Source organism: Aspergillus undulatus (genome assembly GCF_047715775.1).
Source record: "Aspergillus undulatus strain CBS 261.88 unplaced genomic scaffold BDV17scaffold_13, whole genome shotgun sequence".
NCBI lineage: Eukaryota > Fungi > Ascomycota > Eurotiomycetes > Eurotiales > Aspergillaceae > Aspergillus > Aspergillus undulatus.
The window spans coordinates 30,865-56,172 of record NW_027396617.1 but is presented as its reverse complement, the minus strand read 5'-3'; the positions used below and the strand labels follow the sequence as shown (position 1 = coordinate 56,172).

Genomic DNA, 25,308 nt, shown 5'->3' with positions numbered 1-25,308 from the left:
AGTGCAGATCTGCTGGGCCAATGAAGGCTTCCAAGACGCTGCCAAATGCCCGGCGCGTATCTCACAACATCCAACCAACCATCGCTGCGGGCGCTCGCTCGCCGTGTGATGTCGACGGTGATCACCATGCGCCTGATGCCGGTCACAGGCTTTTGCGCTTGTTGCTGAACTTGCTCAACTCCGTTGGGTTGCAAGGTGGTGAATATACATCGTTTACTCCTGCTCAAACGCTACGGCTGTCGCCTGCTCTTGTCCTCCATCACCCCGCATCTCAGCCCACCTCCAGAGCTCCTTTTCTCGTTCCTGGTCTCCAATCTGTCCTCATCTCCTTTCTGTTCGCTTTCTCGCGACTGCGCTCGGACATCCGTAGGATCATACATTGTTTTATATCCGAAACTGCCGCGAACAGCAAAATAGCTCCTCACGATGAACCCCTCTGGGAACAATCGTTCCCAGGAGGAGCTTTTCCTACAATCGCCTAATCAGCAGGAGATTGAGTCTCCTGTAGTTGGACCGGGACCGTTGCGCTTCAACAAACGAGAAACTCCCTCGCCAGCTCAACAAGCCGCAGCTCCTCTCCCATACCCCGATGACCGACCAAGACCTCAGCAGCATATCCGCGTCTCGGGCTCAAGTGGCTCGGGCCCAATAGCCCAGACAGGTAGACAGAGTGCCTCTCCGACGTCTAGCGGAGGAGGTCTGTCTCCAGTTGACTACCCTGCTGGCTTGCGACCTCGCGATGGCCGCGAGCCGAAACAATCTACACTGGCCGAGCGACGAGGAAATGCGCCCAAGCCCTTACCAGAATCGCCAATAGTTGATGCAGGCGATAGAGAGGCGTACTTTGCTAGAATGAACCAGCGGGCTCCAGGGCCTCCGGCTGCTGCTTCTCCGCAGAACACGGGATATACAGACTACAACCAGCACTACTACCCGCCTCCGCAGCCCTCTAGCTCGTCAAGACCAGCATCCCGCGCAGCAGCGCAACATAGCTTACAACCTCCACAGCAACACAGCATCAACCGTATCAGCTCTACGGCTTCAACCTCGACAACGCGTGCCGAGCGAGGCTCCCCGCCGCCTCCAGAGACACCTGTCGTCGAGCCAGGACAGCACCCAACGTCTGATATTGAAGCTCGCTATGCGGCGTCGGGGATTGCGGGCACATCGACGTTGACGGGCCTGCAAGCCCAAAGCGCCGCAGCACAACGACGAGCGGAACAGTATGCCGGTCAGCAGCCTAGGAATCCCATACAGAATCCCATTCAGCGGCCATGGACTCCAACCGAGCTGCCCGGATCTCAACCACATGGACCACCGACTGTGTACCAAGGCGCTGAAGAGGTTCCCTCGCAGAGCCAGAACCCTACCGCAAGCCCTTTTCCTCCTCCAAACCCCGTGGCAAGCCCGTCGCAAGTGCCGCAAACTCAGCAGCCCGGAAGAATCCCAAATAATGCTCTTGAGCAAGACCTGGAAAGGATGCGCATCAGCTCGTCGCCACCTCCGGCCTACTCAAGCGTACCGCGCCCCGCGTCTGCTGCGCACGCTTACCCCAATGAGAAGCAACGTCTTGCAGCTCCGTCGAATCAGATGCCCCCTGCGGCTACACAGCATCCGGCAACAACACAGGCTGCTGCTACTGCTGCTGCGCCTATGGTTTCGGCTCACGACCATCCAGCTTTTGCCAACGATCCAAGACAGCAACAGCCCCAGCAGGCATCGGGGCCATCGCCGCATAACGACATGCAGAATGGTGTCCAGCAAGAGCAGCACCCAGCTTTCCAGCCTCAGCAAGCTCAGGCCAGTGCAGCAGCAACAGGAGTTGCCAATCTCCCCCCGGCTTCTCCTCCTCCGCTTCCAGAAGGCTGGATTGCTCACTTGGATCCAAACTCTGGCCAGTATTATTATATCCATCTTCCTACTCAGTCCACTCAATGGGAGTTCCCAAAGGGTCCTACACCTCTCAACCTCAACGAGGCGCCGATGTCACCAGTTGGCAGCGTGTACAGCGCTCATCCTCTCGCTTCGCCTGGCTTATCGGCCTTTGGCAAACCATTGGCTTCTCCGGGTGTTCCTATGACGCCTGGGTTTGAAAGCCTGCAGTCGCCAGCTGTATCGGTGTTTACTGGCCCGCCTGCGGTTAGCGGCGTCGAGCAATACAAGGTGGCGCCGACAAACGGTGTTTATTTTGGTCCTTATCTTCGCTATGCGAACATGGATATCCAGCGCGGTATATGGTTCGGCTCTATTCTCCTGGTCACCGATGCTGGCCAGCCCCCAACAATCCATATTCACCAGAGTGTCGACTTATCTCCGAACCCGCGCCAGTTGAAAGCTATAGCCATATCTACTCACCAGCGGTGGACCTTCTATAAGTATGAGATCGATTTGAAGATGGACGAGGCTGGTCCCGCCAAATGGACATATGCCATTACCTCACATCTTGGCTGCACACGCTACGAATTTCTGGTCGCCGGTCAGTACGAGGCGAGCTGGCGCTTCATCGCAACTTCAGGAAACGACTTCTCTCTGAATGTGAATGAGAGCGAGCGATCGCGGCTGGGTGGAGTTGGCCTGATGTGGAAGGATATTATGCAGAAGCATACTGAAATTGGCGGGTTTCACGCTCAGTTGTGCTTAGGCGGCCAAATCTACGCCGATCGAATGTGGAAGGAAATTGCTTCTCTGAAGCAATGGCTCTTGATTCGCGGGAAAGAGGCTAGGAAAACTGCGCCCTGGACGGCGGCTCATGAACAAGACGTTTCTCACGGCTATTTCCACTATTACACAAGTCACTTTGATCAACCATACTTGAGGGAATCCTTTGCTCAGATCCCCTATGTTTGCCAGATTGACGATCATGATATGTGTGTCTCATGCCCTAATGCTTTTGATCACGCAAGCTAATCGCGCCTAGTTTCGACGGCTTCGGCTCGTACCCCGAGCATATGCAATTCTCAAACATGTTCAAGAACATTGGTCGTATTGGAATCGAGATGTACCTGCTTTTCCAGCACCACACGACTCTCGACATCCTCCGCAACGTCAGCACAGACCATGACCTGTTCACCATCACTGGCACCGGCTGGCATTTTGTCAAATACCTTGGGCCTGCTGTAGTCCTTGTCGGTCTTGACTGTCGGTCTGAGCGCAATCAACACCAGGTCCTCGCTGGACCAACGTACCAAGGCATCTTCCCCAAAATCGCCATGCTACCCCCCTCTGTCCAACACTGCCTATGGATGACCTCAATACCACTCATCTACCCTCGCCTGGAGACCGCCGAACACATTGCGCAGACGATCACGACGGGCAAGCGAGCAGTCACCGGTGCATACAACGTCCTCGGCAAGGTGACGAGTTCCGTCGCGGGTGTAGTGGGAGCCAAGGACGTCGTGGGGTCCGGATTTGACCACGTCAAACGCGCCGTAGGCAAGAGCGGCCTCATGGGTGGAATCCTGAGTCCATTTGGAGAATTCGATCTACTCGACGAGCTTCGCGACCAATGGACTCACGAGTCAAAAGTAAAGTAGCCCATCTCATAACTCCAACTACTACAAGCCCCCACTAACAAACGCAAATAGGACCTCGAAAGAACCTATCTAATCCGAACCCTCCAAGGCATAGCGCACCAGAAAACCCTCCGAATGACCTTCCTATCCGGCGCCGTCAACGTCTGCGGTGCAGGCCTAGTCCACGACCCGGGCCGCCCCCAAGACCACAAAACGATGTACCAACTCATCTCCTCGTCCGTCGTAAACAGCCCCCCCCCTTCATATATTATCAAAATGCTTCACTCGAGCAACAAACCGCTCTACGTCCCCTCCAACGGGCACCGCTCCAACCCCTCCCAACCCTCCGACACAAAGGAGGACATGATGGAGATCTTCCAGAACGATGTGACGGGCCAGGCGCGCGAGTATAAGAAGCTCATGGGGCGCCGGAACTACGTTGCTATTGTAGCGTACGATCCGGATTCCATTGGCGGGAGTCAGATGAGTCTTGCGATATATGGCGGGCAGCAGAAGGCTTCGCATCCGGGCGGGAGTGGAAAGTTGAATCTTGCTATTGATTTTATGGTGCAGGGGGAGGGGTCGTTTGGGCAGGTGGTTAAGTATGGGCCGGTTCTTGTACCTAGTTTGGAGCATGGGCAGTGATGTGAAGGGGATCTTCCGGGGTTGGAGTACCTCTTGAAGCGAGCGAAGCGAGTATTTAGGTTGCATGTTGTTTCTACTTTCATTCTTTAACCATGTTTGTATAGTTGCTTTACGTTGTTATATTCTTGTTCATATTTGCTATCCATGTCACTGGTTGATATTCTATGTTGTTGATGCGATACACCCCATACGTGATATTCAACGTCAGCGAATTGATCATTTCTATTCCTACAAAGTATACCACTGCCCCATGAAAATGTCTTACGTGACCAACAAATGATTGGTACAGCACTATGCCATAGAGAGTCGAAAGTAGTCCTAGGATCTAGAGCAGTATCAAGTATATGGAGAGTTTCGTCGACCCGATTTCATGGGGGAAGGTTAGAGCAGACCATGGTCAAATTAATCGCAATATAATGGCGTCAACGTTGACCATCAAGAACGAAAAATCAAAAGCGTAGATTCTCACCAAGTCCCTGACGGATCACCACCAGGAACACAAACACCCAGACGAATAAAATAGTCGCGATGTGAGTAAAATAACTCCCATAGTCGGAACCTAGGCGGGACCAGATTCCACGGGAGGCGAGACATGTCTCGAAGGTCCAGTCGATGAGGGACTACCTCCACCTCTTCCTCGCTCTCTTCCGGTGCGAGTGGATTTGAGATAACATGCTGTTCTGCGTCATGTCCTGATGGTAGCAGCTCCGGTAAATGATCTGACCAAGACGTGGTATCTCCCACCTCCATACCAGAAATGCACTGCTGGTCGGCTGGCCCCTTGCAGTACTGAACATCATCAACCGAGAAGGGGAGCTCAACGCGGGATATGTATATCTCTCCACCATGCATCTCATAGCCCCATTCGGTGAGCGGGACCAAAGGTACAGGGTCATTAACATGCGTCACGCGCCGGAATTTCCAGTCTCGCGGGTTATCAGAATCAAGGTGGAAGACTTTATCCAGGAATTCCGCAAACGCCTTGTTTCCGACCCTGGGTTCCCCGAATGTTGTCACGGTGGGATGCCAGCCGCGCAGCTTCATTTCTGTTCCCGCGAGTGCGGCGACTGAGCCACCGAGGGAGTGGCCAACTAGTGTGAGCGCGTAATCGGGGTACTGGTCTCTTGCTGCGGAGATGGTGTCTAGGATTGTATCGCGGGTTGAGCGCCATGCATCCATGAAGCCCAGGTGCACCGTGCAGTTTGTGCATTTGGGTGCGTCCTCGTCTGTATGGTTTCCAACCGTGAACGGTACGTATTCCTGTGGAAAGGCGGAGAGGTCGGCGATGGCGTTTGGGAGGGAGTATGTACCGCGGAAGGCAACGATTATGCGTTTAGGTGAGGGATGGTGCGAGAGGGCGATGTAGCCACAGGAGTCGGAGAGAAAGGGACCTGTGTGCCATGCCTGAGCTTCTGATTAGCCATGATTTGTCTCAGAAATGAAGCCCGTTGGAAGCGTACTTCGATGAGTTCGAACCCTTGGAGTTCACGACAATGGCTGAGACATTGGAACGGCTTCTGAACGCCAGTCGTCCCAATGCAATACGCGATGTCGACGATGCGGGCTAGCTCTCCAAGAGAATCAAGGAGACCTGGAGAGATTTGTTGATCGAGCCTGTCTGTGGCTTTAAAGGGTACTACGTGGGCCGTCGAGAAGCCGCATAGTTGCGTGAGGATAGCTATAAGCGCGAGTAATAGGCTGTCAAGAAACATAGTCATCATAGCGCAATACCCCGAGCTTGGACATCGTCGTTGAGGGATGGGGACTGAACTGTTATAGCGAGGAAGAGGATGAAGCACCTTGCGTTCCCGATCGAGAAAGAATGTGACGTTGGGGAACCTGGGGTAACGCTAAGTTACGACGCTTTTCCTGATCTGCCCGTGTGTACAACACCCAGTGACATCACCGGACCATTTCATCTGATCATACGCAGAAGATGACCAGCCAACAGAAGGTAAATTATGGCTATCTTTTACAGAGTAATCTATTTACTTATGATCCCAACTCCTATACAAGCCAGGAGCATACCGATGCGAAGAACCAGCTTAAACGGTCCAGATCACCACGCGGCCATCAACTCCGCTCGCTGGGCAACAATTAGTCTAACCACAGATCAAAAATAGGACGAAATGACATACTACTGAGCTTGTGCACAGCACCGTTGGCCTCTTCGTACACCCTGATGGTGCTAATGGTGTTTTGGTGAACCGTCTTGAGCTGTGTGTCGGCCTGGGTCTGTCCCTTCAAGTCCATTTGACGGAACATGTTCAGAGCAGACTCTTCGCGGACACTGCCGGCGCCAGCTCCTGCCTTGTTCTCGATGCTGCCTTCCAGCAGCCACCCGCTTTCATTTCCACGCAGGCGGTATGGCTCACAATCCTAATTTATGTTAGATAGTAGCTGAAAGTAATATGATGACAACGTACATGGCCAGCGGCAATAATCTCATTCTCTCCGTTCCAAATCAAGCTGTTGAAGGGGAGAAGACGAGTCGAGATGTTCAGCATGGCGCGAGGCGGCTGCTCAGGGGCGCTAGGGTATACCACAGTGACACTGCTATCATGTCCGGTAAAGGCAAGCGCATCTCCGCTAGGGGAGAAAGACACGCCATGAATCCATCCAGCCGAGTCGTTCAAGAATTCTCCGCAGATTGTATTAAAGGGAAGTCGCTCTCCCCAGGCACTTGGCTCAGGGCGGGTATCGACACCCTTGATAAAGCTTGACAAGACCCTCGCATGAGAGTCAGTCGAGCCTGCAGCGAGGAGAACAGAGTTTGGATGCCAGGCCAGGGTAGTGATGGTGCTCCGAATGGGCTTCTTGAGGTGCTTGGAAATCCACCAATCGTTCTCCTCCTCGAAGTAACATACTGCGATCACGCGGGCACCGGATCCTACGGCGAATTTCTGCTCAGACGGCGACCAGCGCACAAAAGTCGCAGCCCTGTTGATCCGAAGTAGCACAAGCGTCGGCTTCCATCCGGCGGGGGTCTGTTCCCAGACGTAGGCGTTGCGGTCTACCATCGAACTGGATCAGCAGCGATTCTTGTTTTGGTTCCTGAGGTTATACCTTGGGAGCAGGTGACGATGCGACCTGAGCTGGGTGCAATATCGACGCTAGTAACGGTCTTCTCGTGGCCTTTCAGTTCATCAGTTAGGGAGAACTTGCTGCCTGTTTTCTGATAGAGCTCCACATTGTTCTCTCGGGCGACAGCCAGGACCGACTTGTCAGATGAGAATGAATGGTCGGCAATCGGGTTGTGGAAGAGGTGGTGAGCTTCTGCAGTAGCCATTATGGAAGTTATTGAAACGACAGGAGGAGCTCTCTACTGTCGTGAGCTGCTGTTGTTGACACGGAACAGCTGGAAGGCGGGGAGCCATGGGGGCTATGATGCTGGCCGAACGGGGCGATTAGATAATAGAGGTCATGTGACTTGTTATTCTGACGGCTATCGACGTGAGCGCGCATACTCGACTTTGATCATATCTGGGCCTTTGAGGGGTAAACAGGCTGCATTTGGAGGCTCTGCATCGCTTTAGGTGATATTTTATTCTTTCTTTTAGTTTGAAACATACTCAGTCGCTGGCAATGGCGTCAAAAACTGTTCCCGTGCGCACACCTGTGAAGCCACCTGCTGCTGGTCTTCCCAATCAAACGTTGGTCGAACCTCCATTCAATTAAAGATACTGCAATAGTACTCACAGGTCTTAAAGATTATACTGTACCAATTTGACAGACAGGCTTCGGAAACCCGACCTTCGACTCTCGCTCTACACCCTCTTTTCTACCTACGGCACAATCCTCGATATTGTGGCTATGAAAACTGAGAAGATGCGCGGGCAGGCTCACGTTGTATTCAAAGATGTTCAAGCAAGTACACAAGCTATGCGTGCGCTTCAAGGCTTCGAGTTCTTTGGGAAGCCGATGGTATGTTTTTCACTATCCATTATTTCTCTGGGGTGATAGCTAACACATTGGTAGAAAATTGTTTATGCCAAGGGCACCTCCGATGTCATCGCCAGACTTCGCGGTACTTATAACGCACCGGCGGCAGCTCCTGGTCAAGTTTCAAACGTCTCCACGGATCTCCAGAAATCGATTTTCAGCGGCCCCCCTGGGTCAGCAGCTTTGCCTCCAAAACCCTCTACTGAACCAAATGGAACGACTCAAGGAACAAAGCGGCCGCGCGAAGAAGAGAGCGATGAAGGGGAAGCGCCAATGGACGAGGACAGTGACGTGCCAATGGAGGCTTCATCAGATGAGGATTAATTTGACTGCGTCGGAAGGAATATCATAATTATATGGTGATACAAGGGTCCTCCGAAGGCCGCGCCTGTCTCGATCCCAGCTCTCCTACGCACTGAGCTTTGGGATACCCGCTTTCGCGAATAACTCACTTGGCAGTTGGAGGCGAACACAATTGCCAACCAACCCAAGCCAGATGATGAGGTACGCCTCGAGGTTGATGCAATATCCACTCGCGATATCCTTCATGGCCTCTGCAGTGTTGCACGGATGGACAAAAAATGCTGGTGTTCCGGATACTGGATGATACTACGATATATGAGTCAGGCGATCTAGTGTCAAGGTTACTAGCACGTACGCCGAAACTAATACCACCCATGATACCCACGCCTTGGATATTCTTCCGATACTGGTCCGGGACTAAATGACTGTAGACCTCATCGATACCCAGCAGCTTTCTCATCCGCCGTAAGACGAAATATAGGACCGGAACTTGGTAGGTAGATGAGAGAAGGATATCATAATCTACCTGTAGCTTCTCAGATTGGTTGGGCGTACGAATAAGAGCCTCCTGTCGATGTCCGTTAGAAGGTCAGGAAGCATATGAAAAGGTACATTTCTTTGATTTCCACAGACAGTGTCTTCTTCGAAGGCTTCCAAGTGTGAATCATGATCATCTTCAGTGGCCGTCGATTGTGCCGGAGTATCTTCCTGGCGAGTATTGCAGCAGTTACCGTCAAGATCCTGAGAGATCTTTAGGGTCGAGACAGATTCCTGTCCTGTCAGTTGGCCCCGTCGACCAATCCGGCGAAGAAGATCAACAGGAAAACGAGGTCATGGGAATGTACTAGTTACCTGAAAACGGACTGAGGACCATCCTACTGTTGATTCACCCGCCACATGAACACGATACAGAAAGGCGCGACAGGCGCCCTCGAATTCGTCATTGGTGAGGAAGGGAAAGGACGACACAGTGCCTCGCCCCGAGGGCTGGGAGCTTGCTGCCATTCAACTGCAGTCAAGGCTCGTCGGTGTGCCAGCGAGCTCAAACCGATAAATAATGGCTGCAGAAGGTTTTGTGAGGTTGCAGGCAGGATGCCTCTCCGAGGTACACCGATTCCGCCCAGTATCAGCACACACTTTTGCCACCGAGCCTGCTCAACGAGCTGGGAGCTTGGGATTGTTTGCAGGAGCTAGACTGGAAGATGTGTCGCAGGAAGACACGGCAGAAGATGTCACTGTCCCTCTGCGAACTGAATCCAGCTCTAGCTAACCGGAAACGGTAAGGCCGGCGGCATCTCGGGATAGAACGATCCAGCGCCAGATACGAAGCTTCTCCGTCGTCCGGTGTGTCTGTGATTCTCTGGTTCAATGCAACCTGCTGGCTGGTTCGTTTCTTTTTTCTGTTGCTGGGAGGACCTGGAGCTCTTGTCTGAAATGGTTGGCCGATATCGAAAGGTGCGAAGAGCAGAGAAGCCCTCGGTGAAGCTGCCAGTGCCAGATCCACCGATCCCACTCAGTGCAGTCCAGCCAACGACATCTCAACATTCTACTTCCTGCAACCTTGGAAGCTCGGAGTCTGGGGTCCAAAGCACCCCTTCCAGACTCCAGGCTTCCGCCTACAGAGTACGTCTCATGTACTCGAATGGATCCTGATCAGCCTCATGGTCGGCACTTCAACTTGTTTTTGGGTTGATCCTAATAATCAAACACGCTGCGCCAAACAGGCTCACGCCGGACCCGCTCATATATCTAGTCTATCAGCTATCTACATGGGGCCAGGGGAGACCGTTGAGCTAGCGCAGATCCGTTTTCTTGATCATTCTTGATCTGGCTGCTACCAGCACCAGTATGATCTTAGGGAGCTTGCACGACTTGTTTCTGTGTGGATTCTAGCGGGTTGTCCGCGACCGGAAATGACACGTTTCTGACACTGCGAACAGTTACAGACCCTCAGAATTGGCTGCATAAAGTTCTTGGTATGCGATCCACATTTCATCTCCGCGCCATAACGGCTTTGTATGTGTTTGAGGTCCCCGGCCACGGCTCCTGCCGGTCTCGTCATCTTTTGGCGCCGATTCCGTTTCGCGCTTGCTGTCTACTAACGCATTCGTCATTGCTGTGTGCCACTTGCTTCCTCGATTATGGTGTCGCGTCAAGTCACTCTGCTCTTTTATGTGTTCTGATTCCCTTACGTGCCCCGGGGTGGCTTGTTTGTTTTAATCAATCAGGGCGTCCTTTTTCCATACATGCCTTGAGTCTAGCCGTTCTCGACTCGGCCATCCTCCGAATCTCGTCGATATTCAATCGTTATCTTTGGCTTATCATTCATCGAAGAATTCTCTCATACATCTTTGTTTACTTTTGCTAGATCTCTGATCTAGTGATTGTTGTTGCTATTACAACGTTTGATCAGGTAAGATCTTCGCTCCTCCGGCACATCACCACTCACCACATCGGCATCTATACTATTACTCCGCACCCAGGACCCAGCCGCTTCTCCTGCGAGAGCGAAGCTGAGAACAAGGCCACCAAATTTTCTGAAGAAATTCCAAAACTCGATCCTTTCACACAATGCCTTACCACTCTCTTCTGACATGTCTATTCCGAATTTGGCAGACAAATCGCACGGATGGTCTGACCGACTCAATTTTGGACCACCATTGATGAAACCTTGCAGCCCAGCTGCTGTTCCGAGTTCTTCATTGACTTTGTTATCATTTGGCTTTCATGTCGTATATATGCTACTTGTTCATTCCGAACTAGGAGAAACTGACCCAAGGGTTATTAGATTTCTCTCCGCAAGTCATGGGAAGCTCGTTGTCGCTACAAAGTAAAGAGAAGCGCAGACGCTCAAACCGTCTTTCAAAGCCACCGCAGATTCAAGCAAATTCGGATTGTTCTGACCTGTGCTTACCGCGTCAGGCCTCTGAACAGGCTCTTTCGCTTCCTTCCACCCCGACTACATGGCAAGACCCATGGACGGGTGGCTCTATTCCTGGCAGTCCGAAAGAGGTTGTCTCCCAGAACCCGCGCTCGCAACCATTCTCCGTGAGGCCATTGCGACGAGAAACAACATGGCGGTCTGATGGGCTTTGGCATCCTATCAGTCAGCGGCGCGTCCATCGTACACCTGACACATGGCCACATTCCCCTACTCCCACCCCAGTCTCGAGCAGGCGAGACTCAATGTATGGTCGAACTCCATTCCACCCGTCTGAGACCGCCACGTTCCAACCGACAACCCTGCAAAGCAATCCGCATTCCCCATTGATCGGGCAGCCTAAAAGGTCCTACTCGGTTCATTCGTCGAGTCAAAGGGCCAGACATAGCGTCCAACGACGTACTATTAACAGATTTGCGTCTCTCAACTCTCATTCAAGGGTGAATAATCATGAATCTCTCCCGATCCGCCGGCGTTCCCTACTTATACGGCCTGGAGTCGCCACAAGAAAAACAACAAAAGTTATATCTCCCACGCTTCTTTCTGGGTCAGATCAGGGTCAAACGGCCTCGCTTGGATCTCATTATACGTCATTCGACCCAGGTAGCCATCCCTATATGCCTCGCACGAGCTTCATTGTCGACGGTTCTGAACCACAGCCTCGATTACGGCCACCGACACCCAGCAATTTCGAGTACACGCATCTAGGTGCTCTCAAGCTAGGAACTTTACGCGTGGTCAATGGATCTGCGTCTCCTTGTCCAAGTGACCGAACGCGCCTTGATCAACCGGGTAGCGCGAATCCCCAGGCTATCCCGGAGAATGTGACCTCGGCAGGTCTTCCTAGCCCAGTGGCGAACGGGGTTCATACACCGCGACCCAAGTCGCCCGATAGTCTCAATTTGTATACGAAGTATTATCCAATCCTCGGCGGTGAAGATCGCCCAGCGACAACTTACCTGGTTCTCGAGCCCCGATGAGAGGCGATGTTCCGGCTACAATGCTGAACATCCCTGCTGTTACTGCCGCTAGGCATGATGCAGGCTTCCCTGCCAGCCCATTCTCGTTCGAGAAATCACCTACATCTCTATCAGGCCACAGGATAGAAGTTTGTGAGGGCGAAGATGAGGGTATATCTCTCCAGGCTAAGGAAAGAGCGATCACTTCGTTACCCGAGAGGGCCCCAGAACGAAATCTCAGTTATAGCAGTTGTGCAAGCTCTCACCGGAGAGCGAACAGCGGTTATAGTTCCTCAGCCTCCCACCGCAACTCCATAGACTCACATGCGTCTTTACGAAGGTCTCCTGGTTTTCGAAAGCTCACCGTGGCGGAAAGCTTTAGAGACCTCGAACTACGCGATGGCAATACGTCCTTCGGAACATGCAGTCAATAGACCATGAGCCGCCATCTCAGCCATCAGGATCGCAAACTAAATTCTCGTTTGAACAACTGTGGGCGACCAAGGAGCATGTCCAGGACGCAATGTGGGCGTCCTCAGATTCAAATGAACGGCCGGCTAAGGGGCTCATCGCTTCCGACCTCTGAGACCCCAGACCACGTCCCCTCCGGCGAAATCCCTCTGTATTGTGCGCAGCTTCACAACATTGGGGCCGCAGTTTCCAAGCTACCCTCTTCTAGTGACCCGCAAATGGCTCTCTGTGGAAATGAGGAAATCGATCAGTCTCACTAGTTGAGCCGTGGTGCAGAAAGTTCCGCGTGTGCTTTCTTCGCAACTTTCCCGGTGGTAGATTGTGATTCTGATGGCAATACCAACAAAGCGACAGGTTCCAGCCAGCGTGCCTTAACCTTACCTGCCACACTGCCGGGTGTTCCATTTTCGATGCAACCTGCGCGTATCGACGACACAGCAGCGCAGCGAATTCTGAGACCTGGCTCTCTGTGTCTAACCAATAATTTCTCGTCACCTAGTCAGGGGGGGGGGGACCGAGCAATGAACTCGTCGCCGAGCCACTACGAGGCCGGACTCGGAGGCGCAGCATTGGGCATCTACACCGCGCAGCAGCCCTCGAACTCTACTAAAACTTACGCCCAACATTTGCGCTGTATATGCATCATTCTCTGTTTCCTTATCTTTCTTTGCCATTTTGAAGTCATGCCGATTTTGCTGTCGTTTTCATTCATTTGGATATACCTCTTCGGAGTCCCGGCTAGGACCGCTTTTATCTCTAGATTGATGCTGGCAGTCTTTCTTTACTGTCACTCTACAAACGCAATCGTTTATATGTCCATGGTCGGGTCAGGAGTTGAAAAGTGAATCATGTTGTCAGTTATGTTACGATTTCTTTTGTCTTTGCTGCATGCTGTCCTCCCCTACCCACACCCTCATATATATATATATATATATATATATACTCGAACGGCGATGCAACCTTTTCTCTGTATCATGTTATTTACTACCTCCGAGGCCAACCGAAACTACGCAGCTCCGCGGCGAGAAAAATGTTCTCTACCTTTGAAAACAGCTGCAGAAAAATGAGCATGCGTAGCAGATTTTGGGCTATTGAGCCAGTGACTTAGGGCATCAATCTGTGGCATGTCATATTAGACGCGCCCACGCGCCGCATTGTGCCAGCTGCAAAAAGACTAGTATTCACTACGGGTAAAGAGAAACAAGTAGATGAATACCAAATGTCGATACCAAGGCAGACTTTGTAGAGAAATCCCAATAGATGTGTGGGATGGACGTTTGTAGATCAGTACCCTGTCCGGGCCAAGGCAAGCTGCCCTCTCGTAACAAACCCAACTAGTGATAGCCCTACAGAGTACCCACTAGCTGCATACTCTGAACAAAAGTTTTACCTCCGCGTTTTGACGACTAGACACTGTCCTACCGCCAAAGAGTGATATACGTAACCTGGCACGAATGTTGCAGTTACTTTCAGCCCACTGAGCCCTAATGCACGAGAAATGCAATATAATGTACGTTGGATGATGCACGTTCAGACTATTAAGTTCTATTGAGTTCGAGACCATGGTTTGCTATGATACATGCTGCCTTTAGATGTAAATTCAAGAGAAGAAAACGCCAGGCCATGCAATGCGAGATCCGTCATGATGAAACCAAGCAGCAAAATGTCAACAGGTAGAATAACAAATCAAAGCAACAAAAGGCGTCATAATATCTGTTGATTGTTCGACGCAGTCGTCATCGAAGAGGCAGTCAAGGAAGGCAGGCCTACTGCACGCGGACCTTCTTGAGCTGGGGCGCTGGTTCTTTCGGAAGCACCACAGACAGAATGCCATTGTTCAAGCTCGCCCTGACGGAGTCCTGGTCGACTCGGTTCGGGAAGTTGAATGTCCGGTGGAACTCTCCAATCGAGCGCTCCGAGGCCCAGAACTTGTAAGCTGGCTCGGGGGTCTTCTTCACCGGAGTCTTCTCCTTGACTGGGGTTGGCTGGGGTTCTGGCGCGGATGGAGCGTCGCTCATCTCGTCCCAATCTTCGACTGTAGGCTGGTGGGACTTGACTGAAGACGTTTCGGATCTGTCGTCGGCATCGCTCTCGGTTTTTTCTTGTTGTTGTTCCTTGTGGTAGTTTCGCTCGGAGCGGCCCTTGATGACTAGGGTTTGCGGGTCGGTGAACTCAATCTCGATGTTGCTTTGCTCGACGCCTGGGAGCTCTCCTTCAAGGTAGTAGCGGTCATTCAGCTCGTAAACGTCGAACCTGGGAGCAAAGGTTCTGACGTTCGTAGTCTTCTTGTGGGGTCGGCGAGTAGACTGGTGCAGGTCGTAGTCATCGAGGAGTTGGAAGAGAGGGGTGAAGTCACCCGAGCAGTAGCGAGGGAAAAAGGCCATTTTTGATGTGTGATGAGGAAGTTCACTAAGTTATTTTGTTGACTTATGGCGAAGCGCTCAGGTGTTGAGATGGTTGAGTCGATATGGAAGCTTGTTAGGGAAGCTTGTAGAGATTTGAACTTGATGATGAGAAAACGATTTTACTTGAGCTTCATTCATCCTTATATACAGAATATGCTGTCTTCTAGAAGCCCCCAGTACATCCATGACTGCTCACGGAGAACTTGCAAGGAAGTTCGAGCACAGTCAGCGTTGGCGATGCTCCTGCGAGACCATTCGCGGAGCCTCTGGAGTGCTGGAAGCGCTTATCTTATGGTTCTCGAAGCTCCCCGAAGCTTCCCTCGGCGGACCTCGGCAATCGGCATACTACGTGTCACGTGACATTGAGCTCTCAAGCTAGATACAGGGAGCATTCGGAAATTCGAATGCCTAAGTATTATTGGCCATTTGAAAGCATCCTGCTCATTATATCAGGCTTTGGTCGCGTGGATACCATGGCTGAATGGTCGAGCACTGGTCTCTATAGTGTACATTCTGAATCATGTTGTAAAGAAACTACAGCGATATCATACACTCTCAACCCATAAGCCAGGGGTATCCTGCTGAGTGAATTTTCCCCAGCCTTCCTGTCCCATTAAAGTCTCAACGAATGAGTCTTGGTTCAAGTCCCAAGCAACTCGGCAAGGGAGCCGAGGGCATCGGGAGAACTGCCGCTCTGGCTGTCAAAGGTCCTGTAGCAGTCACATTTTGTACTGTAGTCCCTCTGGGTTTGCAGAGCATGCCCTTCATAGCACGAGGAGCTTTTCTCGTGGGACTTTCTAAGGCGGAGAAGATGAAGGAAGACGAGCTGTGAAGGGCGTTTGTCTTTTGATACCTCAATCCCTCAAAGAGAACACGCTCCATCGCACATAATGACACTGATAGCTTTGACAGCATTTATCGAATATTGCGAATGCCAGGAGAAGAATACATCTCGAGCTGCCTTGAGCCCTTGCGCAGCAGATACTCAATCGCGCTAAAGTCTTTCTTGCTGATAGAGATGTGCTTTTCGAATTCCATCCTATCGAGTCGTGAGCGGGAGTTGGACATTTGGTTCTTGGCTCGTGCATACCGCGCGTAGAACCTAAAGTTGCTTTGTGATTCCTAGGGCAAGAGGAAGAGACCGACGGTTAGCATTAGCCGTCATTGAAAGTTCCCAACCTCGAGAAAGTAGGATAGGCCAGCTACTCACGACAGGCTTTTTGCGAATCTCTCGAAGGCATTTTCGGTAGAGGGACAGAACTTCTCTCTGGAGACCAGAGAGCCGGGCCATTCTAAGCTTGTCGTAGATTGACGAAGTTGACGTTATCGTCTTTGTTGGTGGAAAAACCGTAGTGGTCGAGCCGTCTCCGAGCCCGACCTCCGCCGATCCGAGACCTGGGGTTGTTTATCGGCTTTCCCGGCCGAGTGAGTCTGGGGTCGACTGGAGCGCTTTGCATTCGTGCATAAAGCTTGCTTTCCCGTACGTTCCCCGGTAAACTAGTTATTAACTTGTCAAGCCCAGACCAGTTAACCAACTTTCTAGACTATTATTGTCTGTACACTCAAACTCTGAGTTCAGTATGCCTGCTTTCTCAGTACGTCACCCCCACTATGGACCTTGATACGTACAACTGCGTTCTCCATTATCCTTGGGTTATGGCAGTGGTTGATACCTCACAAACCAGACTGACAGTCATTCTGCAGCGCCTTATCCGCTTCCTGGCCAAGGACGGCCACGTTTACTACGGAGATGCGCTTCTTTCCGCCGGCGTTAGTGACGTTGCCAAAGCTACCAGGGCGAGAGTCATTCATGGTGATATTTTCGGGCAACATCGCGTCACCGACCAGATTGCCGAGGTGAAGCTGCTCCTATCCCCACTAGCAAGAAGGGATATCAAGACTGTGCGTTGCCTTGGCTTGAACTACGAACAACATGCAAAGGAATCAAACCTCCCCATTCCCAATTACCCCGTTCTCTTCTACAAGCCCGTTACCTCTATCTCGGGACCGACAGATGATATCCCGGTCTCTCCCTTGGCTCAGGAGGGAGAAGGTCTGGATTACGAATGCGAGCTTGTCATTGTAATCGGGAAGGAGGCCAAGGAGGTTCCCGAGAGCAAGGCGCTGGACTATATCCTTGGCTATGCTGTTGGCAATGATGTCTCTCATCGCGAATGGCAGCTCAAGCGTGGTGGTGGACAATGGGGTCTTGGAAAGGGATTTGATGGTTGGGCGCCTTTCGGACCGGGTATTGTGTCATCGGAGCTGATTCGCAACCCTAATGCCTTGAACATCTCGACAAAGGTGAACGGCCGCGAGGTTCAGGCTTCGTCGACCAAGGATATGATCTTCAATGTCGCGCAGACAGTCTCGTTCCTATCTCAGGGTACTACGCTGTTGCCGGGTGATTTAATCTTTACTGGAACGTGAGTTTATACCCTATTACCAACAAGAGCCCGAAACTCACATGTTTTTAGCCCTCAAGGAGTTGGCATGGGCAGGAAGCCCGCCCTCTGGCTGAAAGACAATGACCAGGTCGAGGTTTCTCTCGAAGGAGTGGGATCTTGCGTTAACAAGGTGGTCTTTGGCAAGCCATCTGCGAAGTTATAAAGCAACGGAAATTGCATCGGAGGTTAGTGTGGCTTTTTTTAAGATCTGGTTACAATATAGTGTATTATGTCATGACACCAATTCAATGCGAGCAGGGCGGCAGAGCCTGGGGACAGCAAACAAGTGAAATTCGTTCTATTATGATGATCGTAGCACCCGCGTCGTTAACCTAAACCGCTTGGGCACCGTATCCCTTAATACCCTCGGCAAACGCCCAGCTTTGAGCCTCAATCTGCTGATCTTCACGCACCTCAATCCCATCCTGCGTAATCACAGCCAATGAGTACTTGTCCATGCTTCGAGCATCGCGGTACCAGAGAACTTTGAGACATTCCTTGAGCGCAGCCACGGCATCTTCCTTGCTGATTTCTTCAATACCACGGTCTTCTGGGAACTTTCGGCGCAGAATGGGAATGGCAAGGTGTGCACCAAAGCCGGTCGCGAGATGCGGAGCGGAGAATGTGGTTCCGAGCAAGTCTGCAGAGCTCAGGAAGGGTTTCTTGTCTGAATCAAATCCAGCGACGAGGATGTGGTTCCACAATGGGTTGAACTCAGAGCGCCGCTTGTACAAGACTTTGGACAAATAGGTGTGGAGATTTTTGGCGTTTAGCTGGTTGCCGTGTGCTGAGTAGTTTTCCCTGATGTCAATGGACTCTAAGAGACGGTCGATGTACTGCATGTCTGACACATCGCCGCTGAACCCAACTACAGCAGCGTCACCGAATACGCGGAGGCGTTTGACGTCAGTGAAACGAGCAAGTGAACCGTATGAAGCTGTGTAGATCAGATGTTAGAAGGCCGTGAGACCGGAATGGGAGGGTGGAGTTCTACCCAAGTTATCAGCAGCAATAGCAACGCCTCCATTGAATTTGACGGCGAGGACCGACGTTCCAGTAACAGCCGGCGATTGAGTGTGGGATTTTGGTCCGGTAGTCTGAAGATATGACGAATCGTATGGTCCGTAAACATCATCTCTAGGCTTAACGCGAGGTTAGAGAGACACTGATAGCTGCGTAATTAGACCCTTACCCGACCCCAGGTTCCCGGAAAGTGGTTCATGGTGGAAGCTTGTTTATGATTGATCTGAAGATCGTGCAAGTTGTATACTATGAGCAATCGCAAGGAATTCCGGAGATATTGATGGGAAGAGCTTGTGTCATGAACTGCGGCGACTGATATAGAGACTAGCTAGGCAGTCGTGGAGCTGACGGAGCTCAATTACGTGAGCCATGCTACACCGTACCTAGGCGGTGAATCCCGCAAGCACCTGTCATAGCAGACTCCATCCACACCAACAGTGTATGTAGATCTAATGTCTACCTACCAGATATACCACCTAGCGTTGAGACTATCTGAAAATGCGCCTTGTAGTTCGATGATGATTGGGATGGTTTTATCTGAGCCTACCACCCCCCATCAAGGCTCCCCGATGTAGAACAACCTCTCGCAACGTAGATCTGAAAGGCTTACAAGATAGCTACGAAGTCATCTTCATAAGTCACCAAATTCTAGAAAGCTAGAAGTAGTAGTGATATTCCCGGGTTATCATTGCCTTGGTCTGGATTTTGATGGTCCCGATCGACTTGAATCGGAAACAAATTCGATCGTGTCTCTTTGCCCCTTTAGCCTGCTTTCTTCTGCTCTAGCATTGAGTTCCCTCTGCGTTTTTGCCAGTTCTTCCTTGTAACCCCAACTCGGCAAGTTTGACATGTACCATAAATCAGGTGATAAGGAACTGGAATACTGCGCTTGATCATCTATACCGGCATGCTCCATCATCTTCTTCAACAAGCTTGGGTTTTTGAGGGAAGTTGAACTTGACAACTTGTCGTTGAAGTGAACGTCTTGCGTCTTTAGCGAAAGGAAATGCGCAAATCTCGCGTTTGCCGAGGGATTCGGGGAACCAGGAGGTGATGGGGGTATGTCCAAATTTGGCAGCGGTGGCAGTGTTAAGTCATGAATGAGTGTACGGGACGCGGATGGAGGTCCGTCACTTGCTTGCGAAGGACCGGCTTCGTGCACTGGGCCAAGAACAGGGCCTTCGGGCTCATCAGGTGCGAGAACTTGTACTGTAGGTTGGGCGTTCGATAAGTGTTGAGCTACCAGGATCGATTAGCCCGTGATCAATTGTACAGTGGGGACGTCGAATCACTTTTAGTTTCTTTTATCTGTGAAGCTTGGATATGTGATGCTTTCGGTTCTTGCTGACGAGTGGTGAGCTGGGATATCGTTACATGAACTTAGTTTGGATGCTGTAGATAGGTGTGTATAGATACCTTCAACGCCTGGGAGGATTTACTCTCGATCTCATCTTCACTACTACTCTCATAATTGGCAAGACCCAACATTGTCTGTAGATTGCGCCTCTATTCGAAGCTGCAATCTGAGTCAGGCAAGTGGATAGTTTGCGCTTCAGGCCCTGGTCTTCTAGTGGGACCGCGGGTACTAGCAACTAGATGTCGAGAATCCAGCTGGCTGAGGTTTGTGGGATGTGAGTTAGAAGACCGTGTCTTGTAAATGATATGAAGTCCACGGTATGTTGAGAGATAGAAGTTCGTCGATTTCATGAAGCACATCATATGTGTTGTTACATAATCAAAGGCAGCTACAGCACCGCGTCACAGGTGGGAGCTCCCTTCACCTTGTATCTAACCTTTCAACTTTCCAAGATTGTCACCGCATCTCTACCAGCTGTCCGATCCTTTTCCGAAGCCGAAGTCATCCGAACTATACTGCTAGAGCTGGTCCTGTTTCAAATACACAGATACAAAGCTTCTCAAGATGATGAGCCTGGTCGCCCCAAACATTCACAGCGATTCTCTCGGTCACTCCTTCGCCCAGCCGACGACTGCTGCAAACAAGGAACACTCATTCTATCCGTAAGTGGCAGGCTACATACTTTTGACCACAGCTCTAACATTCTCCAGGTACACCGATAATGGGGGCTCGGTCCTAGGTATCACGGGCAAGGATTTCGCCGTTCTCGCTGGCGACACCCGCTCTACTTCCGGATACAACATCAATTCCCGCTACGTCCCAAAGGTTTTTAAGATTGGAGGCGATGATGAAACCGGCAAAGGCGCTCATATCCTTCTGTCGGTGGTAGGGTTCGCTGCGGATGGCCTGGCCCTCAAGGAGAGACTGGATGCGGTGGTGAAGATGTATAAATACCAACACGGCAAACCTATGAGCGTCCGAGCGTGTGCCCAGCGGCTATCAACGATCCTCTACCAGAAGCGATTTTTCCCATACTACGTTCAGGCCATTCTGGCTGGTCTAGATGAAGAGGGCAAGGGTGCGCTGTACGGTTACGACCCGGTGGGGTCTTACGAGAGGGAACAATGCAGGTCAGCTGGAGCTGCGTCTAGCTTGATCATGCCGTTCTTGGACAACCAAGTCAACTTGAAGAATCAGTACATCCCTGGCAGCGGAGAGGGACATGCCTTGGAGGCTAGGAAGCCCGAACCGATGTCTAGGGAGACGGTGGAACAGCTTGTGCGGGATGCCTTTACCAGCGCCGTGGAGAGACATATTGAGGTCGGGGATGGCTTACAAATGTTGGTCATTACGGCAAACGGGATAGAGGAGATCTACCACCCCTTGAAGAAGGACTAAAATCGATACACCCGGCTCCTGTCAATAACCTGGTATCTCATTAATCGGCGAATCAAATCATTTTCTCAGTTGAATAGTGTATGAACAGCTTCGTGTGGAAAATCCCCCCTCAAATAGTCATCAGAAATCATGCAGAAATACCGTATCAGCCTTCCCATAACGCCAGTATCATAAATCTAGAGCCAAAATTCCAGTCGAAGATGTTAAAACCGTTCCTTCATCCGGGCGGCCACCTTACGTAGGTTACCATAGACTTTGCCCTGTAAGTAGTTAGTGGACCGGCCACCAACGAAAAGATGCAAAGTACTTACTGGAGGAGCACCCAGAATCAGACTAACGATAGCCTCCTGACCTGCATTTATGTTCTGGAAACGTCCCAGAATGTGAATTTTCTGGTCAGCAATGACGACTCGTGTCCGGCTTGCGTTCTCGATTGCATGTCTTGTTCGCCCATCTTTACCAGCAATACGTCCGATAGCGCGACTGAGATGCTCTCCGTTTAAGGATGCCTTGACATCTTTAATCTCGAATGAGCGAATGTAAAGGTCGTCCAATCTAAGCAATGCGATCGCATCATCGATATCAAATCCGAGTGTGAAAGCCTTGACAAAGTCCTCGCCCTTCTGCAAAGCCCCGGTGTCGGTGGTGAACTTTGATGTGCGTAACTCCACCGCTCGGTTTTTGATGTTCATTCGCACTTGCAATTTCAAATGCTCGACCAGCGGGGGGTAGATTTTCGGCCAGTTCGCTTTCAAAGGCGTCATTCTGTGTGGCGGAACAGGAACTTTCCGGGTCTCGACTCGATATGCGGTTGGTACATCTTTCGCAGGTGTGAATATGGGCCGACCTTCCATATCTATACGCATGTCGGTGTCCTCTGGCGCATCCACTGGAACGGGGACCTCATCGGGGTTTTCTAAGGGTTGAGCGTCGATCAAAACTTCCTCATGATGTTCTGTAGCGTTGTTAGCCTGGGCCTGTTCAACTTAGTCAATCTCGTGCGATAACGAACCTTGTGCTAGAGGGGCAACGGGTGCTTCGGCCGCGGGTGTATCAGCTGTCCGAAGTGCGGTCGGAGCGGGCATCGTATTTGCGGTATGCTAAAATATTTAGAGCTTTTTTGGATTAAGAGTTGCTTTTTGAATTTCGGTCCTCAATTTGGCGGGTCAACAAAAAATATTAGGCGTTAAGAAAGATGCACGAACTTTGGTGCGGAAGGCCTAAATTTTAGTTGCAAACTAAGCAAACACCGCTGATAACAGGGCAGGCGGGATGATTTCATCTAAATTTGCTCCAACACCCAAGCAGCTCCGAGAGCTGATTCTGTCAATCTACCCATCTCGTTCAGCATACTCCAGATTCTTCATTTTCTGCTGAGCCATTTGTTACTTTCCCGCTTTTTAGCGGGCAGTACAGCATGTGACAATCAGAATGCCTGGTATCTTCGGACGCAAGCTGTACACCACCTTCTGGGAAACGGCTAGTCCGTTTCTAGGACGAGGGCTGCGCGTGAATCGCGCTCAATATCTCGCCGATACGGCTTCCCATATCGATCCTATACACAGTTCCAACTACAAAAGACATGCGAAAAGTCTTTCAAATGCACCTCCGCGCAAGACACAGCAAATTACACGACGTTTCGCATCCGGAAGCTTCCTTGTTCTCGGTGTCTCTCCCAGTTCTTCCGCAGTAGAAACGGGTGCAACATGCGCAATCTCTTCAGACAAAATTCCTTTTTCGCATACACAACATACATTTAATAGACGCCTTTTTCAGAACTCCTATCAACAAATTCGCGGATTTCAGACGAAAAAGGATGATGTTCCGAAATCAACACCACGAGGAGACTCCGCTGATCGAGCCGGCCCACAAGACACACCTCCCGATGAGCAACATCAAAAACGAGAGGCACAGCCAGCCTTTCGCGAGGCGAAGCATGAGACCGTTTCGTCGAGCCGCCACTTGATGCACCGTTTACCACACATGCCACATCTCCATCGCCCAACCAAAGAAGAGTTATTGGCGGCTGCAACTGGTTTCTGGTCTAGGCTCAAGGTCCGTTTCAAGTGGTTCTCTATTAGAAGCGTGCGCCCTTTCAACCTTGACGAAATAACTGCGCTTTTCTCCTGGGTCCTTCTAGGTCACGTCGTCTGGATTGTCTTAGGAACGACTACGTTCTTCTCTTTGTTGATAATCGCGATCAATACCGTATTCGCTCAAGGTACGCTTCAAATGCGCTTGTAAATGCTTGCTCATAATGCTAACTTAACAGAAACCTTGGCTGGGTGGATTGGAAACTACCTTACCAAATCATCTGGTGTAAAGGTGGTGTTCGAGTCTGCCATCGTTCCTAAGTGGAGAGACGGCGTGATCACTTTCAAAAATGTCTTCGTATCAAGACGGCCCGGCCAAGGAACGGGTCATGTCAGCAAAGGCTCATCCAAAACCGCAGCAGCCGCCGCCGCCGCCGCAGCTCTAAGCGATCAGTCTACCGCAGATTCATTCGATCAGCGCGTGCAGTCACAGGCGGAGGAAGATACTAATTATACGCAATTTGACGTTTCAATAGAGACAGTTAATGTGACATTATCATTCGGCAGGTGGCTCAACGGTAAAGGGCTCCTTCGCGATGTCGAAGTGAAAGGGGTACGAGGAGTGGTTGATCGCAGATCCGTCTATTGGCCAGACGATGCTCCTCTCGACCCTAAATCATACCGACACGAGCACAACCCTGGGGATTTCGAAATTGACTCTTTCAAGATGAGCGATTTACTTGTGACTGTTTACCAGCCCAACAACTTTAGACCGTTCTCTGTGAGCATATTCTCCTGTGACCTCCCGCAGTTGAGAAAGCAGTGGTTGTTCTATGACTTTCTATCGGCCAATATGATGTCCGGGTCATTCGACAACTCCCTATTCACCATACACCCTCGCCAAACGCATAGCTTCACTGGTGCACAGCTCGACAATGGAGCAGAAGAAGATGGAAAACCGACCCCTTGGAAGAAACACAGCAGGATTCGCATTGACGCGCTGAATATCGATCACTTGAACCGCGGTGTGCAGGGGCCATTCGGATGGATCCATGAGGGTAACGTGGACATTGTCGCCGATATCATGTTCCCGGCCGACAATGACGAAAGTATCGCGAAGGTCATGGCTGATCTTTACGATCGATTGGAGGCCACCGTCACCTCCAATCGGTATCCTGAAGACTCAATATTCCAGCAATCCACGCAGTCCGAAGAGGCCAGATCCAGTGACGACAGGCGCATCTTAATTACAGATCTTCGCCTGCATCTCAATAATGTTCGGGCGGTTGTTCCTCTATTTACGCGAGACCTCTCCTACATCAACAATGCCCTAATACGACCCATTGTCGCTTATATCAACTCGCGGCGCACCTTCATTCCTGTCAACTGTCGCCTGGTGAAGAGAGTGAGAGATTTTGACGGCAGCTGGACGATCTATGACAGCGGTCTTATGGACGACCTTTCGGCAGCTGTAAGTCAGCCCATTTCCATTCCTGCTCTGCAATCACTAATCTGGTCTCTGAGGTATATGATGCATTTGCCCGGGATGTTGTCGATGATCAGGCGCGCAAGCGGCGCTTCAAAAAGGTTGGCTTCTGGTCGCTTCAATTAGCTGCGCAGGCGATTTTCATGGGAATGGCTGGGAACATAGCTTAACATTGTACAATCATGTATATTTTACGTATAGCATTAGTTAGGGAAGGCGTTTCGGGATAAAGGAGGCTTAATTGAAAGACATTTCTCTTCCCTTTACAGCGAGTGGCTCTTCAAGATGGCCTCTAAGAATGTGGTAGATAGAAGGAGATATCTATTGAAACCAAGTCATGCAGTGTCAAAAACATGTTTTCGGGGCGATCCATGGAACATGTTTAC

At 51.0% G+C, this 25,308-nt stretch overlaps 13 protein-coding genes across 13 annotated transcripts; 7 read left to right on the top strand and 6 right to left on the bottom strand.

Moving 5' to 3' along the window:
- Nucleotides 1–94: 94 nt before the first annotated feature.
- Nucleotides 95–4,390, top strand: BDV17DRAFT_32696 (WW domain protein). The gene is made up of 3 exons (XM_073764376.1): nt 95–2,867; nt 2,918–3,524; nt 3,585–4,390. The coding sequence occupies exons 1-3, from the start codon at nt 427–429 to the stop codon at nt 4,155–4,157; spliced, it is 3,621 nt and encodes a 1,206-aa protein (XP_073617440.1). The 5' UTR covers nt 95–426; the 3' UTR covers nt 4,158–4,390.
- BDV17DRAFT_297536 (Alpha/Beta hydrolase protein) lies at nt 4,390–7,838 on the bottom strand. The gene is made up of 4 exons (XM_073763508.1): nt 7,224–7,838; nt 6,584–7,170; nt 6,296–6,536; nt 4,390–5,569 (listed from the first exon to the last, which is right to left on the bottom strand). Exons 1-4 carry the CDS (start codon nt 7,444–7,446, stop codon nt 4,623–4,625), a joined length of 1,998 nt encoding a protein of 665 aa, XP_073617439.1. The 5' UTR covers nt 7,447–7,838; the 3' UTR covers nt 4,390–4,622.
- BDV17DRAFT_289455 (U2 snRNP complex subunit MSL1) lies at nt 7,743–8,423 on the top strand (the record flags this gene model as incomplete). The annotated part of the gene is made up of 3 exons (XM_073761670.1): nt 7,743–7,810; nt 7,868–8,081; nt 8,136–8,423. The coding sequence occupies 3 exons, from the start codon at nt 7,743–7,745 to the stop codon at nt 8,421–8,423; spliced, it is 570 nt and encodes a 189-aa protein (XP_073617438.1).
- A 1,795-nt stretch (nt 8,424–10,218) lies between these two features.
- BDV17DRAFT_34177 (uncharacterized protein) lies at nt 10,219–11,090 on the top strand. Its single transcript, XM_073764378.1, has 2 exons — nt 10,219–10,815; nt 11,019–11,090. The coding sequence occupies exon 1, from the start codon at nt 10,381–10,383 to the stop codon at nt 10,768–10,770; it is 390 nt and encodes a 129-aa protein (XP_073617437.1). The 5' UTR covers nt 10,219–10,380; the 3' UTR covers nt 10,771–10,815; nt 11,019–11,090.
- Nucleotides 11,091–12,753, top strand: BDV17DRAFT_34178 (uncharacterized protein). The gene has a single exon (XM_073764379.1). It carries the CDS (start codon nt 11,208–11,210, stop codon nt 12,321–12,323), a length of 1,116 nt encoding a protein of 371 aa, XP_073617436.1. The 5' UTR covers nt 11,091–11,207; the 3' UTR covers nt 12,324–12,753.
- A 1,325-nt stretch (nt 12,754–14,078) lies between these two features.
- BDV17DRAFT_34135 (Hsp20/alpha crystallin family protein) lies at nt 14,079–15,594 on the bottom strand. Its single transcript, XM_073764377.1, has one exon. The coding sequence runs from the start codon at nt 15,155–15,157 to the stop codon at nt 14,540–14,542; it is 618 nt and encodes a 205-aa protein (XP_073617435.1). The 5' UTR covers nt 15,158–15,594; the 3' UTR covers nt 14,079–14,539.
- Nucleotides 15,350–16,687, bottom strand: BDV17DRAFT_258045 (succinate dehydrogenase assembly factor 1). The gene is made up of 3 exons (XM_073757267.1): nt 16,389–16,687; nt 16,269–16,300; nt 15,350–16,217 (listed from the first exon to the last, which is right to left on the bottom strand). Exons 1-3 carry the CDS (start codon nt 16,467–16,469, stop codon nt 16,094–16,096), a joined length of 237 nt encoding a protein of 78 aa, XP_073617434.1. The 5' UTR covers nt 16,470–16,687; the 3' UTR covers nt 15,350–16,093.
- BDV17DRAFT_258040 (fumarylacetoacetate hydrolase family protein) lies at nt 16,688–17,928 on the top strand. Its single transcript, XM_073757266.1, has 3 exons — nt 16,688–16,773; nt 16,883–17,604; nt 17,656–17,928. Exons 1-3 carry the CDS (start codon nt 16,759–16,761, stop codon nt 17,786–17,788), a joined length of 870 nt encoding a protein of 289 aa, XP_073617433.1. The 5' UTR covers nt 16,688–16,758; the 3' UTR covers nt 17,789–17,928.
- pre4 (proteasome core particle subunit beta 7) lies at nt 17,929–18,976 on the bottom strand. The gene is made up of 3 exons (XM_073757265.1): nt 18,818–18,976; nt 18,620–18,767; nt 17,929–18,562 (listed from the first exon to the last, which is right to left on the bottom strand). Exons 1-3 carry the CDS (start codon nt 18,845–18,847, stop codon nt 17,958–17,960), a joined length of 783 nt encoding a protein of 260 aa, XP_073617432.1. The 5' UTR covers nt 18,848–18,976; the 3' UTR covers nt 17,929–17,957.
- A 302-nt stretch (nt 18,977–19,278) lies between these two features.
- Nucleotides 19,279–20,242, bottom strand: BDV17DRAFT_32036 (HCNGP domain-containing protein). The gene is made up of 3 exons (XM_073764374.1): nt 20,088–20,242; nt 19,941–20,007; nt 19,279–19,887 (listed from the first exon to the last, which is right to left on the bottom strand). Exons 1-3 carry the CDS (start codon nt 20,115–20,117, stop codon nt 19,334–19,336), a joined length of 651 nt encoding a protein of 216 aa, XP_073617431.1. The 5' UTR covers nt 20,118–20,242; the 3' UTR covers nt 19,279–19,333.
- Nucleotides 20,243–20,468: 226 nt separating this feature from the next.
- Nucleotides 20,469–21,505, top strand: prs3 (proteasome core particle subunit beta 6). The gene is made up of 2 exons (XM_073764372.1): nt 20,469–20,667; nt 20,716–21,505. Exons 1-2 carry the CDS (start codon nt 20,570–20,572, stop codon nt 21,401–21,403), a joined length of 786 nt encoding a protein of 261 aa, XP_073617430.1. The 5' UTR covers nt 20,469–20,569; the 3' UTR covers nt 21,404–21,505.
- BDV17DRAFT_32027 (pre-rRNA-processing protein PNO1) lies at nt 21,505–22,578 on the bottom strand. The gene is made up of 3 exons (XM_073764373.1): nt 22,416–22,578; nt 21,715–22,358; nt 21,505–21,663 (listed from the first exon to the last, which is right to left on the bottom strand). Exons 1-3 carry the CDS (start codon nt 22,486–22,488, stop codon nt 21,607–21,609), a joined length of 774 nt encoding a protein of 257 aa, XP_073617429.1. The 5' UTR covers nt 22,489–22,578; the 3' UTR covers nt 21,505–21,606.
- Nucleotides 22,579–22,592: 14 nt separating this feature from the next.
- On the top strand, nt 22,593–25,200 carry BDV17DRAFT_31978 (mitochondrial distribution and morphology protein). The gene is made up of 3 exons (XM_073764371.1): nt 22,593–23,624; nt 23,676–24,907; nt 24,961–25,200. The coding sequence occupies exons 1-3, from the start codon at nt 22,835–22,837 to the stop codon at nt 25,090–25,092; spliced, it is 2,154 nt and encodes a 717-aa protein (XP_073617428.1). The 5' UTR covers nt 22,593–22,834; the 3' UTR covers nt 25,093–25,200.
- Nucleotides 25,201–25,308: the final 108 nt, after the last annotated feature.